Source organism: Carassius carassius, chromosome 29, assembly GCF_963082965.1.
Source record: "Carassius carassius chromosome 29, fCarCar2.1, whole genome shotgun sequence".
In the NCBI taxonomy this organism is placed as follows: Eukaryota; Metazoa; Chordata; class Actinopteri; order Cypriniformes; family Cyprinidae; genus Carassius; species Carassius carassius.
In genome coordinates, this window is record NC_081783.1 from 1,811,726 (window position 1) to 1,830,774 (window position 19,049).

General features: G+C 38.3%; 2 protein-coding genes across 3 annotated transcripts; one reads left to right on the forward strand and one right to left on the reverse strand.

Moving 5' to 3' along the window:
- Positions 1–100: 100 nt before the first annotated feature.
- On the forward strand, positions 101–5,174 carry nudt22 (nudix (nucleoside diphosphate linked moiety X)-type motif 22). 2 transcript variants are annotated; one of them, XM_059515421.1, is made up of 7 exons: positions 101–174; positions 370–518; positions 1,530–2,016; positions 4,388–4,501; positions 4,606–4,703; positions 4,780–4,873; positions 5,035–5,174. In XM_059515421.1, the coding sequence occupies exons 2-7, from the start codon at positions 433–435 to the stop codon at positions 5,134–5,136; spliced, it is 981 nt and encodes a 326-aa protein (XP_059371404.1). In that variant the 5' UTR covers positions 101–174; positions 370–432; the 3' UTR covers positions 5,137–5,174. The 2 variants fall into 2 exon arrangements, with proteins under 2 accessions (XP_059371404.1, XP_059371403.1); XM_059515420.1 differs by lacking the exon at positions 101–174 and having other exon boundaries at positions 181–518.
- On the reverse strand, positions 4,578–18,964 carry si:ch211-107m4.1 (heterogeneous nuclear ribonucleoprotein U-like protein 2). The gene is made up of 14 exons (XM_059515419.1): positions 18,486–18,964; positions 18,302–18,398; positions 13,314–13,390; positions 13,093–13,232; positions 12,907–13,009; positions 12,615–12,727; positions 11,529–11,792; positions 11,314–11,436; positions 11,079–11,189; positions 9,642–9,810; positions 9,367–9,549; positions 9,221–9,270; positions 6,747–6,836; positions 4,578–6,666 (listed from the first exon to the last, which is right to left on the reverse strand). Exons 1-14 carry the CDS (start codon positions 18,931–18,933, stop codon positions 6,604–6,606), a joined length of 2,031 nt encoding a protein of 676 aa, XP_059371402.1. The 5' UTR covers positions 18,934–18,964; the 3' UTR covers positions 4,578–6,603.
- Positions 18,965–19,049: the final 85 nt, after the last annotated feature.

Consider the following 19,049-nt stretch of genomic DNA (forward strand, 5'->3'; position numbering starts at 1 on the left):
ATCGTGTGCTTTATTTAATCCCATTACAGTACGTTTATTTGTTATTTCTATTGAAACCTTGTCGTTTTTGTTATTTCTATTGAAACGCTCTGGTTGCAGACTTTTATTTTAAAATGCAGCGCTACCGGAAGTTGATGAGTTAAGAGTCCGACGGTATTTGGTTCAAGTAAGGAAGTAAGTTTTGTTTAGTAGCTGTAAACAACCGAATAAGTAACAGTGTCAAGCGTGCATTTACATGTAGCGTTTCTTATCAATTTAACGTAATCTTTCTGTTTAACTTGCTTCGCTGTTTTTTTTGTTGTTGACAGTTTGTAAGGCTAATTTAACCGTTTTAATAATAAGTGTACACTGTTCTAAAATCATATCTAGGTAGTTATTAAGAAGACACCGATGCTGAAAGTCCATTTTGGAGAGGTTTAAAAGGGTTTTGTCATGGATCCCGAGGTGTCTTTCATGCTGTGCTGTGATCCATTACAGGCTCTTGGAGAACATCAGATTCACGTAGAAATTTCAGACAGGTACAGTATAAATATCCACCAGATTAATACAAAATACTTGTACTTTTAAATACTAAACTGTCACAAAATAGAATTGTAATGGATTAATAATGACCAGCTAGTGCTGTCAAACGATTAATTGCATCCAAAATAAAAGTTTGTGTTTACATTAAATCTGTGTGTGTACTGTGTGTATTTATTTATATATAAACACGCATGCATTTATATGTATATATGTTTTTATCAGTGCTGTCAAACGATTAATCGCGATTAATTGCATACAAAATGTTTGTTTATACTATGTGTTTGTGTACTATGTTTGTTAATTATGTGTACATATATAAATACACACACATACAGTATATATTTAGAAAAAACTTACATGTATATACATTTATATATTTCTATTATATTTACATCTATATAATATAACACATTAATATATACATGCATGTTTTTGTATATATATATATATATATAATAAATGTAAACACATGTAAAATGTAAACAGTAAACACACGTTATGCAAACAAAAACTTTTACTCTGTGTGCGATTAATCATTTGACAGCATTAATTTTTAAAAATGTTTTAACATTTATAAAAGTTTTATATATACAAATGTAAAATTAGATATGCATGCATGTGTATTTATATATTCATACTAAATATGCACAGTACGCATTCATGTATTGTGTAAACACTATTTTTTATTTAGTTAATAATTGGGATTAATAGAATTACAAACCTAGATTAATCAAGATTAATCATTTTTATTTACATAATAAATCTGTGTGTACTGTGTTTATTTGCATATATAAACAAACACACACAGTATATATTTTGAAAATATTTACATGTATATTAATATAATTTATTTATAAATATATTTAATATATACAAAATTTTTCTTAAATATATACATAATAAATACACACACACATATAATGTAAACAAAAACTTTTATTTTGTATGCGATAAATCTTTACTAATCTATACATATACATTTTTGATGCTACAAAATCCCACTCTAGGTTCAATCGGCAGAGTTTTCCTGAAATCGAGCAGCACATTGAAGCTCTATGGAGTGACCGCGTAGCCAAACAGCCGTGGCTCTTCAATGGATCTAAATTCAGATTGCATTCAGCAGTGCTCTCCGTCGTGGAGAAAGGACCGATGGCAACACACTCACAACAACGTGGTGAAGGAGACCAATTAGAAAGTGCTGATCAATCCTCAGACATATTGGTCAAAGAGGAGCAATCGTGTGTGCTCACTTTACAGTTAGGCCTGACCTGTTATAAAGACTATCTCGGGACCAACTGGTCACGAGAGGCAGGGAGGCTGCAGAGTCACGGACAGAACGAATGCGCAGATCCACAGGCCTTCCTCGCTCAGCCGCTGGGGGTCGGTGCTGTCGTGGCCACGGCTGACGGAGACATCGTCCTTCTGAGGAGAAGTCAGAAAGTGGCAGAGGCTGCAGGCCTGTTAGATATACCTGGAGGTCATCCTGAGCCAAAGGTCAGATCACCGAGAGCTGCTCATTACTGCCACCATCAGGTGTCCTTTCGTAAATGTACTCTCTGCTCAAAAAACAGAAATACTGTCACCAAACAAAATCAATTTTCTATTTGAATTAGTGATCCACTGATAATGACTTTTCATGGCTTGATTCCGTAAATTGCCCGATTCCAATACCAGTGGGAAAAGTCTAATATTACATGATTAAAGTCGAAATACTTCGAGAGTAAAGTCGAAATACTTAGAGAGTAAAGTCGAAATACTTCGAGAGTAAAGTCGAAATACTACAAGAATAAAGTCGAAATACTTCGAGAGTAAAGTCGAAATACTTCGAAAGTAAAGTCGAAATACTACAAGAATAAAGTCGAAATACTTCGAGAGTAAAGTCGAAATACTTCGAGAGTAAAGTCGAAATACTACAAGAATAAAGTCGAAATGCTACGAGAGTAAAGTCGAAATGCTACGAGAGTAAAGTCGAAATGCTACGAGAGTAAAGTCGAAATACTTCGAGAGTAAAGTCGAAATACTACAAGAATAAAGTCGAAATGCTACGAGAGTAAAGTCGAAATGCTATGAGAGTAAAGTCGAAATGCTACGAGAGTAAAGTCGAAATGCTACGAGAGTAAAGTCGAAATGCTACGAGAGTAAAGTCGAAATACTACGAGAGTAAAGTCGAAATGCTACGAGAGTAAAGTCGAAATGCTACGAGAGTAAAGTCGAAATGCTACGAGAGTAAAGTCGAAATGCTTCGAGAGTAAAGTCAAAATGTTTGAAGATTTAAATAGTAGAAATTAAAGTTAGATTATTTTGAGAGTAGACCTTTATTGCGCATGTAAATGTCCCGGATTGAGAGCACTGGGAGAACAATGTGTCATACTCGCGGGGACAGTATGCTTGGAAATAATATTTCATATCTTTCATTGCATTCGTTATTTGTAGTGCGCCAGACACCCAATAGTAATAAGATTTGTGCTTTTGATAGACCTACTTTTAATGTCTCCGCTTTCAAAATCAGTTTTATGGTGAAACACAATGTGTCTTACAACAATGTGTTTTTCAAGCTCTTTAATGATCAGATCGCTGTATTTATGTGAAACAAGTTTCTTTGTGAAAATTCAAAATATGTGAAAATGTATTCTCGTAATATTTCGACTTTAATCTTGTAATATTTCAACTTTAATCTCGTAGTATTTCAACTTTATACGCTAAATATTTCGACTATTCTCGTAGTATTACCACTTTATTCTCGTAGTATTACGATTTTATTCTCTAAATATTTTGTCTATTCTCGTAGTATTACGACTCTATTCTCGTAGTATTACGACTTTATTCTCGTAATATTTCGACTTTACTCTCATAATATTTCGACTTTATGCTCTTAGTAGGCCATTAAGACTTTGTTCTTGAAACATTTTGACTTTAATCTCGTAATCTTAGATTTTTTTTCAGTGTGGCACTGAAACGCCGTCGTAGTAAACACATGTTGCATGAGTAAAAAAAAAAAGATTTGCAAACCCGCTCTGAAGCCCTGAACTGAATCAAATGATTTGTAAACCGCACTCTGAAGTCTCAATTAAATGTTTCACGGTATGCTTCTGATCTCAATCAAGAGATTTCCGAACCCAGTCCAAGTCCCGATTTTAATAATGATTTGGGAAGCATCATTACATATCAGCAGTCAGGACCTTATACAGTCTATGGTCAGGACTCTTAACCTGCTCCGAGGTTCTGATCTAAATTGCGATTCGCGAAGTCCCGATCTGAATCAAATGACTCGCGATCCGATTGGACCGCTTCGAAACAGCAAGTCATTTTGCGACACTATCGTTTAACTGACTCAGAGTTTCGAAAAGCTCAATTTCACATCACTACGTGCTTTTTAACTGAATGGTTCTGCATGACTTTGAACTAAAGACTGTGAATTGTTATTGTGGACTGTTTTAGAATCCATCTGTTGCATTAAATTGTTAGTAATCTTACAACAACAAAAAAACAGATTCAAATAAATGCTTCATTTTTTTACTTTCTATTCATCAAACAATAATCAGTTTTTTTTACCCACAAAATTATTGGGATTTTCAACATTGCTAATAATCAGAAAAGTTTATTGAGCTGTAAATCATTTATTAGAATGATTTCAAGATCATGTGACACTGAAGACTGGAGTAATGATGCTGAAAATACAACTTTGATCACAGAAATAAATTACAGTTTAACAAAAAATCACAGAGAATTTTTTTTTTCTAAATTGTAATAATATTTCACAATTTTTGATCAAATAAATACAGCCTTGTTGAGGAGAAGAGACTTATTTCAGACACATTTCAATATCTATCTTCCAAATAAAATGCATTAGCGTGTGTGTGTGTAGATGTTGTGTCCAGGGGTCAGCGAGGAGGCCATATGTGCTGACCTCCTGCAGCACAAGGAGAGAGCCGTTGTTTCAGAGATCTTCTCCTCGGTGTGTGCAGAGATCAGTGATGAGGTGTGCATCTGTGGATTCACATTCGATAGACGATGCTATCATCGATGCTGCTTTGTCGTCTCATCATCTCTTTCTCTTTGTTGTCACTCCTACTCTCATCACAGGTGAACGTTCCCATCAGTTCTCTGAGCAGACCGGTGTTTATGGGAATTGCGCTGAACCACACGAGTGCAGGACGACCCAGTGCAGAGTTTTATGTCCGGTAAAAATCGTTCATATGATCTGAAGAGCTCTTAGCTGAAAGAACCAGTCATTTATGTGTTCTTTACTCTGTGAAGATGCACTTTGACAACAGAGGAAGTGAGAGACTTATATAGAAGTGGAGGTCCAGAGGCCCATGAGTCCACTGAAATACTGTTTCTGAGTCGAGCGGTAAGCGTTTATATAAATACAGACTAATCCACCATATCATATTCACGTTCTCTTTACATATGCAAAATGCTTATGGGATGCAAGTGTTACAAAAATAGAGTACAAGTACATAAACAGGAATTTCCTCAATGCATTTCTATTTTCTCAACTCTATTCTACAGAAAGTGTTCCAGTTAGACGAGCGCTCCCTCATGTGGTCAGAGATGTGTCCTTCGGCGAAAGGTGCAGTGCTGCTGTATCAGAGGGTGATGCCTGATTGCTGAATTTAATCAGATACTCAAACACCTCTGAATAATTGCACAAGAAGGTCATGTAAACATGAGTAATTGTACCATTTAAAGAAACAGTTCACTGGCATATGAATGAACATTTGATGAAAATGTGCCTACTCTTGGATCATCCAAGATATTGATGAGCCATCAGATTTGTAGAAATGTAGCATTGCATCAATCTCTCAGCAGTGAATGGGTGCCGTCTGAATGAGAGCTGATAAAAACATCACAGTAATCTACCCCACTACAGACAATCAGTAAACATCTGGAGAAGACAAAAGCAGTGCGTTTGTTAGAAACAGATCCATTATTAAGGCACTAAATTATGAGACCATGATCCATAATAATGCTTACTTCAGTGAAAAAGTTAATCTTCTGTTGTCTCTCACATCAAAATCCACACACATATTTGTTTTGGCTTGTAAAGAGCTTGATCTGTGCAGATTTCTCTCCTGATTCAGACCAGATGGATTATTTGTTTCTTACAAACATGTATCTTTTGGCTTTTAAAGACGTTAACTGAAGAACTGGAGTGCTTGTGGATTACTGTGATGTTTTTATCAGCTGTTTGGACTCTCATTCTGACGGCACCCATTCCCTGCAGAGCATTCACTGATGAAACACTGATGCAATGCTACATTTCTCCAAACCTGATGAAGAAACAAACTCATCCTGATCTTGGATGTCCTGAGAGTGAACACATTTTAATTTCTGGTTAACTTTTTTTCATCTATTTTATGATCTATCAGGACCAACAGTTTATTTTTACTTGTTTGAAAGGTTGCAAAAACATACATTACAAAACCGTAGTTTTTTGTATAATGGTGGCCGTTAAAAGTTTTAATATTTTCATAATATATATATATACAGAAGATCTTGTACTGAATACATGTGAAGTGTATCCTGCATCATTTTCTATAGAAATGGTTTTTTTTTTGTGACAGAATTTAATTTGAAATGTATTCTTGGTGACAGAATTTTAAAGAAACAACTTTGTATATTGAATCAATAAAGATAAAAAAAATGACTTAAGACCTTTTAATTTGGTGAATGTTAGTGTGGGATTCTCGATGAAAGTCTTTTCTAAGAAGCTCAAGTGGAAATATTAAAAAAAGTCTTCTTTACAGCACACTGCTGTTGATGAAATCAAACATGGTTCAGTGTTTAGAAAGCAGAATAAAACTGTATAAAATTCAGAAGATCCCTAAAAATACATTTGAACAGTCCTTGGTAATTCTAACACATGAATATAAACAGCCGTCGATGCATGAGCAGCTACCTGTTAGAAAACAAACTGCATTCTGGGACTCAGGCTGGCTCCTCATTATAAGCAATGCTAATGAAATTACAGCCAGACAGAACCAATTATTTTTGTAAAGATGAAGCACAGCTAATCAAAGCAAAGCATGCTCTGATTGGGATGTTTCCTGCTGCGTCAATGTTCTGGGTTTATCAGAACTAACTCGAACAGCCATGATACACTCCGCCATAACAACTCTGGTTTTGCTCGGACAAGTTCCACTGCAAGAAGACATATCTATTAAGTATATGCATTTTTTCCCAATTCTATTTTTCAAATGACACCCATACGATTTTCTTACCTGGCCAGTGTATGGTCTGTAATAATTCCTGTATCGCTGAGGATCACTGCTGCATCCGTAAGAGCGACCTGAGGCAGATGGATGGCGACCCTAAGAGTACAATCCATCAAATATATATATATATATATATATATACATACATACATACATATACACACACACACACATATAGTTCCTGAGTTAAAGTATAAATACCCTAATAAAATATTACTCTAGTTAAAGTATTAAGTAATCTTTTAAAATTTTACTAGAGTACCTATTGAAGGGTTGCCAGGTCTGCGAAACAAAAACCAACCCAATTGTGTTTTTAATCGTAAGTCAAGAGTCCGCTCCTTCAAAAAGTGGACTTAAAAAGCTTGCGCTTTTATTGACAGTCGTGACCCAAATATGATTTTCATTTAGAATTATTAATACTAAAATTCAGCATTAGCAACTTATTTTGAATCAGACTTGTGTATTCACTAAATTGTTAACTGCAGATTCGCTCTGATTGGATCGTTTGAATCGGTGAGTTGTTGATTGGAGACTCACTCTGATTGGATCGTTTGAATCGGCGAGTTGTTAACTGGAGACCCGCACTCGCTCTGATTGGATCGTTTGAATCAGTGAGTTGTTAACTGGAGACTTGCTCTGATTGGATCGTTTGAATCGGTGAGTTGTTGACTGGAGACTTGCTCTGATTGGATCGTTTGAATCAGTGAGTAGTTGACTGGAGACTCGCTCTGATTGGTTCGTTTGAATCAGTGAGTTGTTAACTGGAGACTCGCTCTGATTGGATTGTTTGAATCGGCGAGTTGTTGACTGGAGACTCGCTCTGATTGGATTGTTTGAATCGGCAAGTTGTTGACTGGAGACTCGCTCTGATTGGATTGTTTGAATCGGTGAGTTGTTGACTGGAGACTTGCTCTGATTGGATCGTTTGAATCAGTGAGTAGTTGACTGGAGACTCGCTCTGATTGGTTCGTTTGAATCAGTGAGTAGTTGACTGGAGACTCGCTCTGATTGGATTGTTTGAATCGGCGAGTTGTTGACTGGAGACTCGCTCTGATTGGATCGTTTGAATCAGCGAGTTGTTAACTGGAGACTCGCTCTGATTGGATCGTTTGAATCGGCGAGTTGTTGACTGGAGACTCGCTCTGATTGGATCGTTTGAATCAGCGAGTTGTTGACTGGAGACTCGCTCTGATTGGATCGTTTGAATCAGCGAGTTGTTAACTGGAGACTCGCTCTGATTGGATAGTTTGAATCGGCGAGTTGTTGACTTGAGACTTGCTCTGATTGGTTCGTTTGAATCAGTGAGTTGTTAACTGGAGACTCGCTCTGATTGGATCGTTTGAATCAGCGAGTTGTTAACTGGAGACTCGCTCTGATTGGATTGTTTGAATCGGCGAGTTGTTGACTGGAGACTTGCTCTGATTGGATCGTTTGAATCAGTGAGTTGTTGATTGGAGACTCACTCTGATTGGATCGTTTGAATCGGCGAGTTGTTAACTGGAGACCCGCACTCGCTCTGATTGGATCGTTTGAATCGGCGAGTTGTTGACTGGAGACTTGCTCTGATTGGATCGTTTGAATCGGTGAGTTGTTGACTGGAGACTTGCTCTGATTGGATCGTTTGAATCAGTGAGTAGTTGACTGGAGACTCGCTCTGATTGGATCGTTTGAATCGGCGAGTTGTTGACTGGAAACTCGCTCTGATTGGATTGTTTGAATCGGCGAGTTGTTGACTGGAAACTCGCTCTGATTGGATTGTTTGAATCGACGAGTTGTTGACTTGAGACTTGCTCTGATTGGTTCGTTTGAATCAGTGAGTTGTTGACTGGAGACTCGCTCTGATTGGATCGTTTGAATCGGCGAGTTGTTGACTGGAGACTCGCTCTGATTGGATCGTTTGAATCGGCGAGTTGTTGACTGGAGACTCGCTCTGATTGGATCGTTTGAATCGGCGAGTTGTTGACTGGAGACTCGCTCTGATTGGATCGTTTGAATTGGCGAGTTGCTGACTGGAGACTAGCTCTGATTGGATCGTTTGAATCGGTGAGTTGTTGACTTGAGACTTGCTCTCATTGGATCATTTGAATCAGTGAGTTGTTAACTGGAGACTCGCTCTGATTGGATCGTTTGAATCGGCGAGTTGTTAACTTGAGAACAGTTGCAGTCCGATCATTCCAATTCACAAATGAATCATTCAGTGCAACTTGCGAACTGATTTAACAGGTTCATTATAAAGAATCCGCTTGTTCAAGAATCGTACACCGCCATTGCATTTTCACGTCTATCGCAATCAGTTCAAAGTAACGAGGAACAACATGTATTTAAGAAATGTAGGGAAGTGGAAAGTTTGATACTTTGTATATGTAGTCAAATGAACTACAGATACTGATAAAAATACTTTGTTACTGTCCATCATTGGTTCCTAGAGATTTTATTTTGAATATATCTAATCATGTAACTTCACACATCAACAAGCTTACCTGTGCTTTCTGGGATGTATAGTGAGAGCCAAATGGACCTCCTCTCCATCCTTGGAAAATAAAAAGGCACATGTTCATGACTTGAAAATTCAATATCATGCTCTAGGATCAAGGTCTGAATGATGCAACATTCTTCCTCTTCTTACCACACTGATGAATGGGACGGTTTTGACTTCTTTGTCTGTGTTTTTTGCGTTTGGGAGGTGTGGGAAGGAGGCGGCGAGCTTCCTCTTTATAATGCATTAAGAGCTTCAGGGCCTCATCAGAGCTGAGCTCCACAAACATCACCTGATCCAGATGCTCTCCCTGCTCTGGCAGCGTGAAGCTCACTGGAAACAGGAGGAGAGAGGAGCACAACTGTTTCACGAGTGTGCAGCTGTAATGTGTCTTGACACTCACCATCGGGTCATTTAAGTCTAACCTTTGGCTTTGAGAAGAGACGTTTCCTGAAGGTCCGTGCCCTCCTGCTCTTGCCACTGAACAAGACGTCTCCTCCACACCTCATCAGGTGGAAGAACCACCACCGCTCTTCGCTGGTAACCATGGAAACACAGCATCTTGTGTCGCCGGGCAGATTGATAAATGTTGGCCTTGAAGACGAAAGTGAGAAAATGAGAGCATGCATTTTCTGTACAGGATTTCTGTTAAGCTCAAATGTAAGGGTTTTGAAAGATGTGAACAAATACAAATAATAGCATATGAGCGGAATAAGGCATTGTCTTTAGTAACATATTTAACTGTAAAAAGCATGATTTACAGTTAAGATGCAAGTTTGCACAAAAATAGGACGTTTGATAAAAAAAAACTTTTCAGCCTTTAAACCATTTTTAATAAAAAATGTATCGTACTAATTTAAACAAATATTATCAATTATTATATTAATTAAATTACATAAATACATTTTACGGTTTCAATTTTTTTAATGCATTATCATCTTATTGATACACCAGTTCACATTTACAGCTCTGCGTGGATAAAAACATGGGTCGATTTTCGCATTGGTCTGAACTAATAAGCAGCAGGCTCATTGAAAATGCACATTCATTCTCTGCCAGCAGGTGGCGCTTTCAGAACAACAGAAATAACCGTTTTACTTGTAACAGCGGTCAACAAAGCAGCGAAGCACTGGGGTCCGCTTTTTGTACCTCTCTTAATACATCCAAGATGATTTGATTTGATCTGATCCAACAAATTTGCGGATTTTATTAAAATATCGTTATTAAGTTGTCTAAGATTACTGCGCGTTCTCGAGTTCCACGAAAGGGGCAGATGCATCAATACTCGAAACTATGATTTGCAATGCGGCGATTGGCTAGCGGCAAGACTGCAACATAATGGCATCATATGGCAGAAAAATTAAATGTGCACTGTTTTTATTTCATTTATTTTTTTACATGCTTCACGATTTCTAGTATTTGTGCTGGCTTTATCAGCCACTCCCATAATATCAGTCAGCACTCAAATTAATGCACGACTCCGATTAACCTAATGTGAAAACTGGCATTTAATACCAGTACAAATATGATGTAGTAGAAGAAAAACTTAGACCTATGAATAGCATACAGCAAATTAAAACTTTTCCTGAAATAAAAAAATATATATATTATTCATATTACTTGTTTGACTGGGTACTAAAAATTTAACTGAATAAGTCTGAATGAAAACATACTGGTTAAGATCTAGTGGTTTGAAAATTCCAACATGCAAAGTGAATCTCTCCAGTGATTGGACAAAGTGAGGCTGCATTTGGTCACATGATTTCTATTAACAATACAAGCCTCGAATCAAGGCTTCCTCTGGCAAGTCCATTTATTCTGGAAACAAGCTCTGATGCTTCGGTTCAAGTGTCCCTCACTACCTGATCGAGGATGTAGTTCCTCCTCCGGGCTGCAGCTCTTCGGATCAGCTGACTGACGCATTGAGTGGCCTGCTGCAGCATCAGCTCTCTGTGATTGGCTCCAGGAGGCTCCTACAGGACAGGACAACACAGAAAATAGATCCACGCTCAGTGAGTAACACAGGAAACGCTTGGGTAGCAATTAAGCTTTTTAATCATTTCGTGGCATTAGAATTGTCCTGACAGATTTTCTCACCCTCATGCAGTTCAAGATGGAGTCTGTACTCAGAAGATTGTACCGTTTCTTTGGGTTCTGGAGCATGTGAGCCTGAGCCCAGTGGGTTTTACCAGAACCCGGCAAACCAACCATCATCAACACCTGAGAGATGCAGAAGACGATCGTGAGAGACCGCTCACAGTAACAACATTCATCTGATGTTTATTTCTGTTAGGGGTGCACTGCTTTCCTACCTCGCATTCACTTTTAGATGCTGTCGGCAGAAGCAATCGGGTCCTTTGACCGGGAGGAAGTGTGAGCAGCGTGCAGAAACCAACGGGAAAAGGATGCCATGGAGCCTCTGGGTCGAGATTTACAGCAACCGAACAGTTTTTGCAAAGCACATGAGGAAAGAGGTCCTGACCTCCAAGAGTGGAAGATTTCAGGCGAAACGCCACGCCAAGAGATCGTCCATTCTTGTGAAACGAAAGCGTCGCCTCTCCTGTCTCGCTGATGAACTGGATAAGGAACAGATGTGAAGGCGAAAAAAACCTGAATTGAATTAGAGAAATAGTTCACCCAAAGAAATCCTCATCGTCAGGCCATTCGAGATTTAGATGAGTTTGTTACTCCATCAATAATGCAAAACATTGCTCACCAGTGGATGCTCTGCAGTGAATGGGTGCCGTCAGAATGAGAGTCCAAACAGCTGATTAAAAACATCACAATAACCAACAGCACTCCTGTCCATCAGTTAACGTGTTATAAAGACAAAAACTGAAACAAGTCCATCATTAAGACGTTTTAAACTGTTGCTTCCTGGTTAAAACATGAGAGTTGCTTCATCCAGTAAAAAACTGAACTGGTCTGAATCAGGAGAGAAATCTGCACAAACCAAGCACTGTTTACAAGCCAAAACAGCTCTAAACAAATATGTGGGTTGATTTTGATGTGAAAGACAACAGGAGATGGACTTTATCACTAGAGGAAGCGTTATTATGGATTATGGACTTGTATTTTGATAAGAAGTGAAAGTATAGTTAGAATGCGTTTATGATTGATTGGTTTCATATAAACCCGTTTTCACTTCTCCAGATGTTAACTGATGGACTGGAGTGCTGTGGATTATTGTGATGTCTTTATCAGCTGTTTGGACTCTCATTCTGACGGCACCCATTCACTGCAGAGCATCCATTGATGAGACACTGATGCAATGCTACATTTCTCCAAATCTGATGAAGACACAAACTAAATGGGATGCATAAACTATTCCTTTAAGCATTTTAAGCATTAGTATGGTTGCTTAAACCCGCTTCTGTATAATTAGTTTTAAAACGTACTGCATAGCAACCGATGACGTCTCCTTCTGTGAAAGGCTCGCCGAAAACCTCTTCCTTTCCTCCAGTTATGATCCTCCCCCGTCCATCATAACCATACGACAGCTCCACCTCGCCTGAGAAAACCAGAGCAAGAAAAAAAAACAGTTCTGTTTTTTAGTTTGATAATAACGTTGATAAAATTATTTTTACAAAACAAAAAAAGAATAATAATTAGCCAATTTTTTTTTTTTTTTTTTCAATCATCTTTATAATCCTCAAAACCAGTCGGATCTGTAATATGTTTTATTTTCACCGAGCTGAAGGCTTGTGTTGTCCACAGACCAGCCCACTCTGAGCACATGTAGATCCGGGTCACAGCTTGTGTCCAAAGCAGGAGCTAACAGCCGCTTCACAAACTGGAAGAATTTCAAAACAGAAACAATAATTCACTTTTTAATTAGTACAAAACATTTACCAGATTCAAAACTCAAGTTCACACCTTGGCTTCGAATCCGACCTTCCCTTGACGGAATCCATGGGTCATCCTGCATCCCGACCAAAGCAGAGGGAACGTCTCCCAGAAGAGCGGCTGACCGCTGCTTCCATCAGAGTCCACCTCGAAGTGCAGGTCACAGCTATCTGTGAAACACAAACACAGTGCTTCTGAAGACACCGACTCATTCAGCATCTGAGGATGTATCAGGGTCGTTCTGAACTTACAGGAATCCAGTCGAACATCTTCCAAATCTATGTTTGCTTCTTCCTCAGGCTCCGGCAGCAGCTCTGGTGTTTTAGCTCTGAGGAGAAACAAATCAGGGAGAAAAAGACTGAAATGGGTTTCGTAAGATCTGTTTAGGGTCTGACTCTGTAGGATTTATTCATTCAGCAAGGACGCATTGAATTTAGATATATAAGATGATACAAACAGTACTTAGAGATTGTAGCTGATTACAAATTACATGATAGGATTGTAGTTAGTAACAATCTGGATTACACATTAGCTTTCGTTTAACCGAACTTGTTTATCAAATAGACTTGCATGTAGGGATGGGACGGTATGAAAATTTAATATCACGATTATAGTGACTAAAATTATCACGATTATCAATATTATCACGGTTTTGTTGAAACGAGATGAAAGTGTTCAAAAATAGTTGATGCTCACACTGAAAACATTTCAGCAAGTTTTATATTTAATAATCAACAAACAACTAATAAAACAAGCAACTCTATGCACTTAATTTAAAGAAAGATTAAATTCTGTGGCATTTCCTTCCTTACAATGAAAAGTGTAGAAGCAAAGAAAAGTCACTGACTTTCGCCATTCCTTCTCGAAAAAAAACAAAAAAAAACATTGTGCGCTGCGCTTGCGTCAGACTGTTGCGTCGCCCGCGGCGACGATCGCCGTGTCAGGACCACTGCCCACGTATCGACGAGGACACGAAAGGTTCAGTAGACTTTTTGCTTTAAATGAATGGTTGTTGTCATGGTGTAAAGAACAGAAACTGCTATTTGTTAATAACTGGAATCTTTTCTGGGAGCGTCCTAGGCTGTTTCGCGCTGATGGATTACACCCCAGCAGAATCGGAGCGGAGCTGCTCTCTGACAACATCTCCAGGACACTTCGCTCCATGTGACTAGTAAGACAATTCTCTAATAACTATTATGATGACTTTTGTTCCACCCGCTTAAATGATAAAAGTACTTGTGCTGTAAAAACTATCAAGACTGTGTCTGTTCCTCGAATAGTGAGGTCAAAATATAATGTAGGATCTAGAAAAAATCTTATCGTAATTAAACCAGAAAAATGTAAAGTAAATGAACAAAAACAATTTTTAAAGTTTGGGCTCATAAATATTAGATCACTCACACCCAAAGCAGTTATTGTAAATGAAATGATCACAGAAAATAGTTTTGATGTACTCTGCTTGACTGAAACCTGGCTAAAACCAAATGATTATTTTGGTCTAAATGAGTCTACTCCACCGAACTACTGTTATAAGCATGAGCCCCGTCAGACTGGTCGTGGAGGAGGTGTTGCAACAATATATAGTGATATTCTCAATGTTACCCAGAAAACAGGATACAGGTTTAACTCTTTTGAAATACTTCTGCTAAATGTTACACTGTCAGACATGTAAAAGAAATCTAATGTATCTCTTGCTCTGGCTACTGTGTATAGACCACCAGGGCCGTATACAGAATTCCTAAAAGAATTTGCAGATTTCCTCTCAGACCTTCTAGTTACAGTTGATAAGGCGCTAATCATGGGAGATTTTAATATTCACGTTGATAATGCAAATGATACATTAGGACTTGCGTTTACTGACCTAATAAACTCCTTTGGAGTCAAGCAAAATGTCACTGGGCCCACTCATCGTTTTAATCATACACTAGATCTAATTATATCGCATGGAATCGATCTTACTGCTATAGATATTGTACCCCAATGTGATGATATTACAGACCATTTCCTTGTATCGTGCATGCTGCGTATAACTGATATTAACTATATGTCTCAGCGTTATCGTCTGGGCAGAACTATTGTTCCAGCCACCAAAGACAGATTCGCAAATAACCTGCCTGATCTATCTCAACTGCTATTTGTACCCAAAAATACACATGAATTAGACGAAATTACTGACAACATGGGCACTATTTTCTCTAATACATTAGAAGCTGTTGCCCCCATCAAATTGAAAAAGGTTAGAGAAAAACGTACTGTGCCATGGTATAACAGTAATACTCACTCTCTCAAGAAAGTAACTCGTAGTCTTGAACGCAAATGGAGAAAAACTAACTTGGAAGTTTTTAAAATTGCATGGAAAAACAGTATGTCCAGCTATAGACAGGCTCTAAAAACTGCTAGGGCAGAGCATATACACAAACTCATAGAAAATAACCAAATCAATCCAAGGTTTTTATTTAGCACAGTGGCTAAATTAACAAATTACCAGACGCCACCTGATTCAAATATTCCACCAGCGTTTAATAGTAATGACTTCATGAATTTCTTCACTGATAAAATAGATAACATTAGAAATACAATAGCGAATGTAGATTCTACAGCGTCTAACACTTCAGTTTCATCCATCGCACCCAAAGATAAACTGCAGTGCTTTACAAATATAGGACAGAAAGAGCTAAATAAACTTATCACTGTATCTAAACCAACAACATGTTTATTAGATCCTGTACCCACTAAATTACTAAAAGAGCTGTTACCTGTAGCCGAAGAACCGCTTCTCAATATCATTAACTCGTCGTTATCTTTAGGTCACGTCCCAAAACCATTCAAGCTGACGGTTATCAAGCCTCTTATTAAGAAACCAAAACTAGATCCTAGTGTACTGGCAAATTATAGGCCTATTTCAAATCTTCCATTTATGTCTAAAATTTTAGAAAAAGTTGTGTCTGCTCAATTGAGCACCTTCCTGCATAAAAATGATCTGTATGAAGAATTTCAGTCAGGTTTTAGGCCCCACCATAGCACAGAAACTGCACTTGTTAAAATTACAAATGACCTGCTTCTTGCGTCAGATCAAGGCTGCATCTCATTTCTAGTCTTACTTGATCTTAGTGCTGCGTTCGACACCATAGATCATGACATACTCATAGATCGATTACAAAACTATACAGGTATTCAAGGGCAGGCTCTAAGATGGTTTATATCCTACCTGTCCGATCGCTACCATTTTGTTTACTTAAATGGGGTGTCATCTCATTTATCATCAGTAAAATATGGAGTGCCACAAGGATCCGTCCTAGGTCCCCTTCTATTTTCAATATACATGTTGCCCCTTGGTAATATTATTAGAAAATACGGAATTAGCTTCCACTGTTATGCTGATGATACTCAGCTATATATCTCAACGAGACCAGATGAAACTTCCCAATTATCTAAGCTAACAGAGTGTGTTAAATATGTAAAAGATTGGATGACAAATAATTTTCTCCAATTAAATTCGGATAAGACAGAGATATTAATTATTGGACCAAAAAACACCACACAGAATCTTGTAGATTACAATCTGCAACTAGACGGATGTACTGTTACTTCCTCTACAGTCAGAAATCTGGGTGTTATATTGGACAGCAATTTGTCTTTTGAAAATCATATTTCCAATGTTACAAAAACCGCATTCTTCCATCTTAGAAACATTGCCAAGCTACGAAACATGTTATCTGTTTCTGATGCAGAAAAGCTAGTTCATGCATTCATGACCTCTAGACTGGACTATTGTAATGCACTTCTAGGTGGTTGTCCTGCTTCGTCAATAAACAAGCTACAGGTCGTCCAAAATACAGCAGCTAGAGAACTTACCAGGTCAAGAAAATATGATCATATTACCCCAATTTTACAGTCTCTGCACTGGCTACCTATTAAGTTCCGTATCAGTTACAAATGATCATTACTTACCTATAAGGCCCTAAATGGTTTAGCTCCTGCGTACCTAACTAGCCTTCTACCACGCTACAACCCATCACGCACCCTAAGGTCACAAAACGCTGGACTTTTGGTAGTTCCTAGGATAGCAAAGTCCACTAAAGGAGGTAGAGCTTTTTCACATTTGGCTCCCGAACTCTGGAATAGCCTTCCTGATAATGTTCGGGGTTCAGACACACTCTCTCTGTTTAAATCTAGATTAAAAACGCATCTCTTTCGCCAAGCATTCGAATAATGTATCTCTTAAATTGTGAGTGTAGTTGCATCTGCATTTTTATTCTTTAGCTTGGGTTAAACTAATTTTACTTTGTTGGATCAGCAGCTATGCTAATGATGTCTCTATTTTGTTTCTATGTTTTGCCACGGGATTTACATCCCGTGGTAACTAGGATTTACACAAGCTCCAGTCTGGATCCAGAACACCTGAGAAGAGATGATGCTGACCCTCAGAGGACCCCAGATGATGCTAACCTTGAATCAACAAACAGAACTAACAATTATTGCTACATGTGTGACTGCATCCTATAATTACTATTAATTAATAATATTGATAGTTCATCATCTAGCTGACTACATCTTGTATTATTATTATTATTTTTATTTTTCTAAAATCCTGTCAAACGTGCACAAACTACTAGCTACTACTAAATATTGTAGAAACATAATTTTCTGTAAAGTTGCTTTGTAACGATTTGTATTGTAAAAAGCGCTATACAAATAAACTTGAATTGAATTGAATTGTTGCTGGCTGGACATGATTTAATAGTGAGTTATTAAAACCGCGATAATCAAACACGGTTTTAATGATAATTCATTTTTAAACGATATTACTAACCTTCAGCACATTTTATCACGGTTATCAATAAAACCGGTTATCGTCCCATCCCTACTTGCATGTAAGATTATATCAAACTGATAAAAAAAAAAGACAAGAAATCTGAATAATCGGATTTTTTCTTTCGAGCAGCGAATCAGCATTTTACGGTACAATGATTTCTGAAGATCATGTGACTCTGATGCTGGAAAGACAGCTTTGCATCACATGAATAAATTATATTTAAAAATATATGCAAATAGAAACAAGTTCCTTTAAATTGTAAAAATATTTCGGAATTTTACGATGAAATGCACTCTTGGTGAGCATAAACGATTTCCTTTAAAAAAATAAATACAATAAAAAATCTAAGTGTTCTGGAAATGAAATCAAGCCGTTTTAATTACGTTTCTCTTGCATTGGTTTCTACAGACTGATAATCAATACCTGTTGTAATGCACGTCCTCTTTGAACTCGTAATAATCTCTGCCTCTCTTGAACTCCCTGATCTCGTCTGCCGTGGATTCCACGGTCTCGGCTCCATCTGACCGGAGAGAGCAGTCATCAGATAACCATCTTACTTTCATTTTAGTGCATGATCATATTAACTGTGCTCTAAGGACTGTCTTACACTGCTCGTGTGCGGTTTCTGGCTCTGAAGTGGCCAAGACTGATGATGAGCATCCTGACTCTGCATCTTCTGTAGCAACGGTTGCCAAGGCGGCTGGATGCTGCTGTCTCTCCTCTCCAGAGATGGCTGTTGGTGCAGTGCATGAGCACAGCTGAAGAGGGTCAGTCTGTGTGCTTTGGTCAGTGTAAGCAGTCATGCTCTCTTTAGGAGGATCAATGCACACTGGAGACCGCGTCCTAACGCACTGCTCTGAGTGAGACTTCTGCGGCTCTATACTCGTCGTTTCACCCCCCTCAGCTCCACTTGTGATGGGCTCAACACCGGCTTCGATCGCAGAGATCAGTCTGACCACCAGCTCGGCCTTCAGGCCTCTGGAGTCCAGCCCTCGCGCGGTTAACATCGCACGCAACTCGGCCACTTTCAGCCTTTTCACTTCCGCTAGCAACATTTCCAACACGAACTGTCAAGTCCACGTTAAAACTAAAAGACAGTTTAGAGACAGTTAGGCGCACTGTTTAAACTCCTTGGGACTTTTTTCACTGTTATCGATCAAAACACACGACG